General features: G+C 54.0%; 2 protein-coding genes across 4 annotated transcripts; both read left to right on the forward strand.

Annotated features, from left to right (window-relative positions):
- Positions 1 to 1,109: 1,109 nt before the first annotated feature.
- LOC135453418 (T-cell surface glycoprotein CD1b-3-like) lies at positions 1,110 to 3,008 on the forward strand. The gene is made up of 6 exons (XM_064724454.1): positions 1,110 to 1,188; positions 1,504 to 1,761; positions 1,921 to 2,202; positions 2,292 to 2,576; positions 2,683 to 2,779; positions 2,948 to 3,008. Exons 1-6 carry the CDS (start codon positions 1,110 to 1,112, stop codon positions 3,006 to 3,008), a joined length of 1,062 nt encoding a protein of 353 aa, XP_064580524.1.
- Positions 3,009 to 6,371: 3,363 nt separating this feature from the next.
- LOC135453381 (T-cell surface glycoprotein CD1b-3-like) lies at positions 6,372 to 9,725 on the forward strand. Of its 3 annotated transcripts, none has more exons than XM_064724390.1 (6): positions 6,372 to 6,509; positions 7,738 to 7,995; positions 8,536 to 8,820; positions 8,910 to 9,194; positions 9,319 to 9,415; positions 9,541 to 9,725. In XM_064724390.1, exons 1-6 carry the CDS (start codon positions 6,437 to 6,439, stop codon positions 9,584 to 9,586), a joined length of 1,044 nt encoding a protein of 347 aa, XP_064580460.1. In that variant the 5' UTR covers positions 6,372 to 6,436; the 3' UTR covers positions 9,587 to 9,725. The 3 variants fall into 3 exon arrangements, with proteins under 3 accessions (XP_064580460.1, XP_064580459.1, XP_064580461.1); XM_064724389.1 differs by having other exon boundaries at positions 7,735 to 7,995; positions 9,541 to 9,713; XM_064724391.1 differs by having other exon boundaries at positions 6,383 to 6,509; positions 7,819 to 7,995; positions 9,541 to 9,720.

The following is a 9,725-nucleotide window of genomic DNA, read 5'->3' on the forward strand; positions in this document are numbered from 1 at the left end:
ATTGGATAGAGCTCTGTGGAAATGGGGAAGCTGCATATCCACTGCAACTCCCTGGAATGGGCTTGATGGTGGGGTCCCATCCTCATCCCAGCTTGAAGATCCTGTCACTGCCACTGCTCCAGGAGTCTGATGACTGTCAGTGGGAAACAGTCCTTTCCAGGGCCTGCAGCCTATCTCTCCGCTTGGGGACCACCACACTATAGCTGCTCCACTCACTTCACTTCTTGCACCCCAAGAAGAGCTCCTGGAGAACTGCTTCCTTAGCCATCCCTGACCCCACAGCTGTGATCGGGGCTGGAAGTGCTCATTGCCTCAACTCTGTAAAGTCCCTTCCCCAGGATGAGACCAGCAGTGCTGAGGGGTCAAGGGATATTACCATTAACTTTTCTCCTTCACTCTCTTATCCCTCTGAGCTTTCCAAAGCCATGACCCAGCTCTCCTGCAGGTTTGCCACATCACTGACTTATATACCTGTGGCCCATCAGAGTGGCCTGGCTGTGGGATGGTTGGAAGCTGACAAAGAGGCATGGGACCAGTGCACAGCCTTGGGGCACAGAGAGCCCAGGCATCAGGCCCTGGGGTCAGAATAGGGCTTGCTTGTCCTGTGAGAAAAACAGCCATGTTGTTGTGAACCCACCTGGCAGTGCAGAGCAGGTGGCAATGTCTGTTCTATGCAGGGCCAGATATGCCAGACATAAGTAAAGGATATTCCTATCAGGACAATGGATGCAGCACATGGCCAAGAGACACACTGACCTGAAAGGGAGGTAGAACAGAGGACTCAGTTCACCCACATCACCCTGATTGTCAAGGTGCTGCTGCAGCCATGAGGGACTGCTCCTGCATGCAATAGAACAACTTCGCTCACAATCAAATTCTCCCAGCACTCACAGCCATACTCAAGATGCCCCAGCTCACTCCAAGTGGGAACCTCAGAGCCCTCCCCTAAACCTCAGTGCCAGCCCCATTGGCTGCCAGGGCCATTAGCACCAGCAGAGCTGCCCATGCAGAGCCAGCCTGAGGAGACATCTGAGGCCACATCTCTCAACAGTCTATTCTTCCTGCTGCTGCACTGACTGCTGCACACTCTGGGCCTCACTGCTGAAATCATGCAGTCCCCTTGCTGCTGCCTTCTCTCCCTCCTCCTCTACCTCTTCTTCCTCTCTGAGACATGGGCAAACCTGGAGGGTAAGTGGGACCTCTGGCTCATACACATCTACCTCCATGGGACTCCATAGGGGAGAGGCTTCTTGCTTCACACCCACCTTGGGCACTTGCTTCCTCACTCCTCCTTGTCCCCCGGCTTCACACCTCCTCCCCAGCAGGGATGCAGCCACCCCAGGTGGGTGCAGAAGATGGGAACTGGGGCTGCAAATGTGTAAGGGGCTTATGGGGAACCCACGGATCCCTGCAACATCAAGGACCCATCCCTCAGTTCCTCCACTTTCCTCAGCCCTCTTTTCCCAGTCCCATCTCCTCCCTGTCAACCCTTGTCTCATGCAGGGACCTTCACTGTCCGGCTGCTCCAGACTACCACCTTCCAAAACACCTCATTTGCAGACACAGAGGGGCTGGGCCTGCTGGAAGACATTGAACTTGGTTCTCTTGATAAACACACATGGTCCATCCGTTTCTGCCAGCCCTGGGTGCGCTCAGCCCTTCCCCGTGCTGACTGGGACACCATTGAAAACCTGCTTAAGATCTATTTGCAGCAGTTTAACCATCTAATCAATGAAGGGGCCACGCAAAAGGACATCCCCTGTGAGTGCTCGGTTTTTACTTCATCCCCTTTCTTGAAAAGCAGATGGGAGGTGGGGAAGGATCTGATAGTGCTGGTGCTGTATAGGAGACACTGACCATGTCTAGAGGAAGGAAATCCCAGCCCCTCACGCAACCTCTGTCTCCTCTTTGCCCTGCCAGACCCCTTTGTTGTTCAGTGCACAGCAGGCTGCATGCTGTACCCCAACAGAACCTCCCTGGCCTTTGGCTATGTGGGTTACAATGGTCAGGATTTCCTCAGCTTCGACACAAAGAATCTCACCTGGACCCTCTACCAGGACACCGAGTTGTCACGGTATGTCCAGTCCTTTCTCCACAACTACACCGCCTTGAGTGAGCTGATGGAAACTCTTTTCAATGATACTTGTGTCGATGACATGGAGGTGTTGCTGCACTATGGGAGGGCAGCTCTGGAGAGACAAGGTGAGACCACCCTGACCCTGCAACAGCCAGCCCACAGGCCCCCACCCTGGGGCCCAGCTGTGCCCCACCCCTTTGCTCTCACTCCCCAGAGCTGCCTGTGGCCACGGTCTTTGCCCGCACCCCCAGCCTAGACCAGCTGCTGCTTGTTTGCCATGTCACTGGCTTCTACCCCCGTCCCATCAGCGTGGCCTGGCTGCGGGATGGCCAGGAGGTGCCTCCGGGCCCGGCGCTCAACACCAGCACTATCCTGCCCAACGCTGACCTCACCTACCAGCTCCGCAGCATCCTGGCCGTGGCCCCCCGTGATGGGCACAGCTATGTCTGCCGTGTGCGCCACCACAGCCTGGGCACCCGCAGCCTTCTCATCCCATGGGGTAGGTGCCACCCGTGGGGGATGAGATGGGGGTCCTGAGCCACCCTGCACCACAAGATGGAGCAAACTCCAGAAAGCTCATGGCAGCTTCTCCTTATGTTTCCCAGGGAACTCAGAAGTGGTGCTGATCACAGGGCTCATGGCCGGGCTGCTTGCAGCCATGGCTGTAGCTGCCATGTCAGTGCTTTGGGTGTGGAGACAAAGGTCAGTCCCTGTCTGCCCCATGGAGCGGCATTGGGAGAGGAGAGAAAGGCATGCTGTGGGGATTTCTGCACTGAGCAGAAAAGCTCTTGCTTGGACCCTGGCAGATGCTGTCTGCACTCCCGCAAGGTTTCTGCCATGCAACATCCACCCATCTCCCTCTTTTTTCAGAAAGCACCAGCAGATGGAGGAATCAGAGTCCAGGAACTCCATCCTGAGCAAAGAAGCTTAGCTCAGAAGAGAGCTAACAGTCCCCATTCCCTCCCACTGCCTACACAGTAACCAGAACTACCTTTTTCTGCTTCACCTAAGTTTTGGGCATTGCCAATTGCAAGACTAACTTGATTCAGAGATGCACAAAAGAAACCTGGAGAGAGAAATCTGAGCTTTTGACACACCTGAATTTTCTAAACAGATGCAAGTGCACATCTGTGACTTCCTCCCTTGTTACACATGATGGTCTCTTCATGTGTAGCATGAAGGTGGTGGCACTGGCCAGTCCACCCACTGATGCCGTAGGACACCTCAATACCCAATGGCAAATCCTCCTGGTTCTGCTTCAGTAACACTTTTGTCAGAAGGTGGAAAGATGTCCCCTTCTACTGTCACTTTCTGGTAATTTTTTTCCTAAAAATTGCCTTTATTAGCCATATTCCAGAAATATTTGTGCTGAGACTGAACTGTTCCACATAGACTAACAGAACCTGGTCAGAAATGGCTTTACAAAGTGCTAAGTAATACTGAAACTCTGATGTAATGTGTGGGAGTTGCATGCGTATGAAACGAAAATAAACCATTCATATTTTCACTAAGTAATCTGCCTTTCCTTAGCAGTTGAATGGGCTTGGAGAGGTTTTGATCAGCCATGTATGCAAGTTGAAACACCACTGAATTATAGGCACTAAATTGCAGGAAGCAACAAGGCATAGGGGAAAAACAGTACATGTGTGCCTGTGCATATATGAACATGTTCTCAGATATTGCATGGAAATAAACAACTGTGCACATGGGGGTAAAGTATCTCCAAGGCTTCCAATAAAGGAGAAAAAAAGAAGCCCATGTCCCATGAAACATAGCAGAGTTCACACACACACAGGAAGGCATGCAGTTCATGCTCCCAATCAACTTGAACATGTAGCTTCAAAAGGTTTGGTTTCACTGGACAACTTCCTGCAGTTTCCCAGGATAAGTCTGGCAACAATGGCAAGCCAGAAAACCTGGCTGTCTTGTGGCCATATCCATCACAAATCCAATGGTGTTTGTTCCGCCCTGGCCAGAACCTGGAAACCACAATGCTGGGGTAAGTACTGTGTTTCCCTAGCAGCCAGTGTCACCTGCTGGCATCACACGGCTCAAGGAACTCACTGCAAGCCTCTCCCAGCTTCTGCTGACTTGGGACAGGCAGATTAAATGCTTAGGTGTGGGCATGCCTCCCTGTGGCCTTGGCACCTGCAGGGCAAATGGGGCAATTCCTCTCCCAGGTAGAGTGGAACATCCTGCAGCACTCATGATACCAGGCAGACCTGGAGATCAGGTCCAGCCAGTCAGGAAACCTGTTGAGGAAAGCTGTTCATGTGAATGACCTCCCAAGAGACCCTACAGTTCCACACCCACTAACAGCTGGTACCAGAGGGTGTCTGCAAGTGTTTGCTCACATCCCCTAAGAGACCTTACAATAACACACCCCATCCAGGCATTTTTAGAGGGTTCTTAAGGCACCCTATCACAGCCCAGTGCAGTGGTTGCTGCCGCTCACCCACACGCCCAGTATAGCACCCAGAGGCACTGCATCCACTGCAACTCCCCCAGGCCCAGCTTGGGGGGTTACAAACTTCACCTCAAGGGAGATTGCAAGGACCAATGACACCTGTGGGGTCTTTGAGGACCAGGGGCCACATGAGAACCTCAAAGTTCAATAGTGCTCTAGGGCAGGGGGGAAGTGAGGACGAGTAATCACTTCAGAGGACTGTAAGGACCGACTGATGTCAGCTGAGGAAACTGTGGAGACCAGTGGTAACCTGGGTGTGACTCTGAGGACCAACGGACTGTGTGGACCTACAGTCAGTCCCCTGTCTCCTTGGGTCATTTTCAGACCAGAGAAGAGAAAATATGAAGGAGGAAGAAGTTGTGAGCAAAAAAGGAAGTGAAAAAAACTCCTGACATGAGAAGTACATTCAATAGAGAAGTGGAAGGGCTAAAGCAGAACTGTAAAGCACATCCACTGAGAGAGTGGGAGACATGGAAGGAATTTCTGTGGGGGCTGGACACATTGTGACCACCCACACAAGCCAGGTGCCTGCTCCTCTCCTAAGAGCAACTCAGGCAATTCACAGGACAGAGGGCTGCGTATGGCCTCTCAGCTGCTCAGCAAGAAGTGACCAGCAGTCGTCTCAGGGGAAGCCATGGGCACAAGTGATCACCTCACAGGACTGCAGAGACAAATGCCCCCTTGTCTCTTCCCTCCCTGGCTGCCCCATGGCTGCACTTTGCCATCCTGACAGGCAAACAGTCTCCTTGGGTCTAGGACTAGTGGGAAGGATGTGGACCTTGTGGTGCCATAGCTGGACATCCCCTGCGTCATGCTGCTGGGGAAGTTGGTGTCATTTCTGGGCCTACCAGACCACCACAGCATCCCTACTTCTCTCTGGGACCAAAGTATTCAAAAGCTTCATGGAAACAAAAGTATTCAGTGTTTGGACACTACTGAGCTGAACTCCTCAAACTTGCCCTTGCTTGTGGTTTTGGTTCTGCCTTTGCCTCCAGTGCAGGCACTACCCAAAAGAGGGGAAGAGAAACTGCATGTTGAGGGGGGGGGAGTTGAGAGGAGGAGTCGATTGGAAACATTGTGAGGAGAGGCTGGCTCTGGTCCCCCCATGATCCCTCCAGCACTGGGCACTGTTGCCAATGAGGACAGAGCAGGGGCATGGCTCCCACCATTTCTGTTCCCATGCACAAGGGGCTCTTGGGGAGGGGGACTGGATTCCTCACCAAAGCTGGTGGGAAGGAAAGGGGAGCTGCTTGCCCCACCCCCAGGTGTTTAGAGCAGAGTAGGGGCTCCTCAGCAGTGTCCTACAGCTTTGGTCTAGGTGGAACAGCTTGTTGCCTCCTCCCTGGGAGCCCCATCCCCAGAATTAGGCAAGTGACGCAGGAGCAGCCTAAGCTGGAGGTGCCAGGAGAGGGAGGGGGTATCCCTTCTCCCTGTGTAGGGGTTAGGAAGACAGCAACCATCTTTCTCCAGTCAGGTCTGAAATCCAAAAGCCATCGTCACCTCCATAGGTGCTGATGCATCCCACAAGAACAGCGATAGGACAACAGGTGGGGAGGGGGAGTCAGGAAAACCCAGCTTAGATGCTTGAATATCTATTTTCCTAGTGCTGTTTCATTGGTCTCTTTTTCCCCGCCTTCTCCTTCTGGCTGAGATTTCCCCAGCCCCAGCCTGTCAGGGCATTTCGTGCTCAAGACCTTACTTCAGCTTCTGTCTCTCCCACACATCCCCAGCTTTCAGCTTGGGACCTCTGGGCCCCTCCCTTGACACATTGATTCTCCAATTGGTGGAGAGCCACCGCAGTGACTGCTGGGCTGGGTTAAGCTTAGGTTCCCACAGGTTCTTCCTCCTCCCCCAGTCACTGCTGCTGCTTCTTCAACCTTGCCGCGTGCACCATGCAGCCCCCTCACCTCCTCCTCTTCCTCTTTCTGCCGATCCTCCTCCCTGGGATGTGGGCAGACCCAGAGGGTAAGTGGGAGCCCTGGCTCACCTCAACCACTCTTACCACCCCCACCCTGTCAGAGAACCCCACAAGTTCTGCTCAGGGGAGGCATGGCCAGGCCACTGTGCCATATCGGGGGGGGGGGGGGGGGGGGGGGGTGGATGATTCCCAGCATCAGAGGGCCACCTCCCATCGTGCTCCACCCAAACATGCCTTGTCCCTGCCCACCCTTCCTGCATCCAGCTCAGGACTTCTGCCTCACCAGCTCCAACACAAGGCCTTGGGCACACAAGCAGAAGAGACAACAGTGGTCCCCAGCCAGGCCTTGGGTGTGGAGTTACCCTGCAAGATGTCCTCCCCCTGCAGGGAGCCCATGGGTGCCAGGCAGATCTCAGCTCCACATGGTGCTGAGGGCCTCTTCCAGCAGCCTCTCTTAGTCAGGGAGCTGCACCTGCCAGAGGGCTTTTTGGGCACTGCTGTCACACAGAGAGTTTTACCACAACCCTGTGAGACCTTACGCTTCCGGGGCAGGCAGTGTCAGACACAAAAAGTCAGGACTGATCTCTGGGCTTGGCTGGTGTCCTGGGCCTATCAGGGACCCCCAAATCTGGACAAAATGCCCTTTTCTATCAACCATCCTCCATATCCTCTGTACCATGTCCAGATCTGTGGCAGATACAGGTCCTGGCACAGGTGTTTCTCCTGGGGGGAAACATCACTCCAAACGAGCAGCAAGGTGCCCTTTCATCTGCTCTGCACAGTAATACAGCAGCTGTGGCCAGGAGGGAGGCATGGAAAGGAGGGCACAAAATGCCTAAAATCCTCTGCAGGAGACAACCACTTTGCTGAAAGAAAAATAGAGAAGGAAAAAGAGCAGTGAAGTTAGAGGAAGTTCAGACAGGAAAGCAACCCTGAGCAGGATGAAGAGCATAGAGTCATAGAAGCGCAGAAGGATTTGGGGTGAAAAGGACCCTTAAAGGCCATTAAGTCCAACCCCTCTGCCATGGACAGGAACCTTCCCTGCTCAGAGCCCCAAACAACCTGGCCTTGAATATTTCCAGGGATGGACATCCACCATATGTCTAGGTAACATGTACCAGTGTCTCACTACCCTGCACTTAAAAAATTTCTTTCTTATTATCTAGTCTGGATCCCCTGTTTCCCCTCCAGCACCTCCACTTCGTGTTTCCCCTTTAGCACCTCCACTCATCTCCTTCCTGCACCCTTTCCTGTCTCCATCCTCTCTCCTAGCAGAGCCACAGGTTATCCAGTACCTCCTGACTAGCCTCTTCGCCAACATCAGCTCTGCTGAGGTGTCATGTGTGGCACTTGTAGGGGACATAGCCATCTTTACACTGGATCCGGCCGACTGGAGCATCCACTTCCACTGGCCCTGGGTCAGCCAGGCTGCAGCTGAAGATGATGGGGAAAAGATGATGTCCCAGTACAAAATTGCTCTGCGCAATATGATCCGATTTGTGCACGACACAGTTCAGCAGACAAAACAACACTGTGAGTACAGAAACGAGCCCTGCCACACCCCTAGTCCTTCTCCCCAGGTTTTGGCTATGGCCTGCTCCCCACCAGGATGGCATTTGGGGGGATCTCACAGGGTGCAACAGCTGCTGAAACACTGCAGCTGCTGGGGAATATGACTAGCAGGGGTGGGTAGGGCAGCAGACCAAAAATACCCATTGGGGCTTCTGCCATCTAGCACAAGGAACCCCTGTGTATATCAGGGAGCTGCCACCCAATTTACTGGAGCTGAAGGATTGACACAGCAAAGATCATGAAAGAGAAAACTGGGGCAAATACTTTGGGGACAGAATTCTTTTTAAGCAAGCACTCCACACCAGTATCCACTCCATTCTTCCAAGGGGCCTGAGGGCTTGCAGGGTGTGTGGGGTCTCCTGAAGCATGGCCTTACCCCCTGCTGCCCATTGCACCCTGCTTTCCACTGCATCCCTGTATGTGCTCTCAGACACATCCCACCTCATGCCACCCACGTTCCACCCACTCATGGGACCTCTCCATTCGCTTTGCTGTTGACAGACCCCTTGGTGGTTCAGTTCCGTGCAGGCTGTGTGCTGTACCCCAATACGACGAGCCAGGGCTTCCTGAATGTTGGCTGGGATGGCAGAGACCTCGTAGCTTTTGAGGTAGATAAACAGGGCTGGGAGGCCCAGCAGTCATCCCAGATGGCAGAGCTGGTCAGCAACAGCCTCAACAGGCAGAAGTCTCTCAGAATACTTCTGGAGCACCTTCTCTCTATCTGGGTATGCCAGAGCAACTTCCTCACCCTGAAGAGGTATGGGAAGGAAATTCTAGAGAGACAAGGTGAGACCACCCTGACCCTGCAACAGCCAGCCCACAGGCTCGCACCCTGGGGCCCAGCTGTGCCCCACCCCTTTGCTCTCACTCCCCAGAGCTGCCTGTGGCCACGGTCTTTGCCCGCACCCCCAACCTAGACCAGCTGCTGCTTGTTTGCCATGTCACTGGCTTCTACCCCCGTCCCATCAGCGTGGCCTGGCTGCGGGATGGCCAGGAGGTGCCTCCGGGCCCGGCGCTCAACACCAGCACCATCCTGCCCAACGCTGACCTCACCTACCAGCTCCGCAGCGTCCTGGCCGTGGCCCCCCGTGATGGGCACAGCTATGTCTGCCGTGTGCGCCACCACAGCCTGGGCACCCGCAGCCTTCTCATCCCATGGGGTAGGTGCCACCCGTGGGGGATGGCGTGCAGGCTGCAGATAGCAGCCCCGAGCCCTGTGAGGGTGGCAGCTCCTGACTGGTGCTGTGACCCTCACACAGTTGCCCTCTTCTCTCCCTGTCCCAGAAAACCACAGTGCAGCTCCAACCATAAGTATCACCATTGCAGTGCTGGTTCTTGTGGCCACAGCCTTTGCTGGGGGTTTTTGGTGGTGGAAGCGCAGGTGAGCTCTCCCTCCCATCCTCCTGCTGTAAGATTTATGGGCATATAGGTCAGTTCAGGGGTTGCAGCAGCTCTGTAGGGGTGAAGTCTCTGACTGTCACCACAGCTCACACATAGTCTTTGCAGGAAAGGTAACGAGGCTACATGGGAGACCCAGGAATTCATCATTTGAGGCCTTGCTGCCCACACAGCAACAGCTGCTTGCTCTCCGTTCTTACTTTGTGCCCCACCCCTGACCCATCAGCACCAACACGATTTTGTTCTGGAAAACAACTGCATTAAACAGCTATGAACTTCTTCTGATACATATG

The sequence above is a fragment of the Zonotrichia leucophrys genome, chromosome 12 (genome assembly GCF_028769735.1).
Source record: "Zonotrichia leucophrys gambelii isolate GWCS_2022_RI chromosome 12, RI_Zleu_2.0, whole genome shotgun sequence".
Lineage (NCBI taxonomy): Eukaryota > Metazoa > Chordata > Aves > Passeriformes > Passerellidae > Zonotrichia > Zonotrichia leucophrys.

Excerpts from the sequence above, each read along its gene's own strand:
- LOC135453418 (XM_064724454.1), top strand. The coding sequence starts at position 1,110 with ATGCAGTCCCCTTGCTGCTGCCTTCTCTCCCTCCTCCTCTACCTCTTC. Across the intron at positions 1,189-1,503 it reads GACATGGGCAAACCTGGAGG|GGACCTTCACTGTCCGGCTG; the intron begins GTAAGTGGGACC and ends TGTCTCATGCAG. Across the intron at positions 1,762-1,920 it reads CACGCAAAAGGACATCCCCT|ACCCCTTTGTTGTTCAGTGC; the intron begins GTGAGTGCTCGG and ends TTGCCCTGCCAG.
- LOC135453381 (XM_064724389.1), top strand. The coding sequence starts at position 6,437 with ATGCAGCCCCCTCACCTCCTCCTCTTCCTCTTTCTGCCGATCCTCCTC. Across the intron at positions 6,510-7,734 it reads GATGTGGGCAGACCCAGAGG|CAGAGCCACAGGTTATCCAG; the intron begins GTAAGTGGGAGC and ends CCTCTCTCCTAG. Across the intron at positions 7,996-8,535 it reads TCAGCAGACAAAACAACACT|ACCCCTTGGTGGTTCAGTTC; the intron begins GTGAGTACAGAA and ends TGCTGTTGACAG.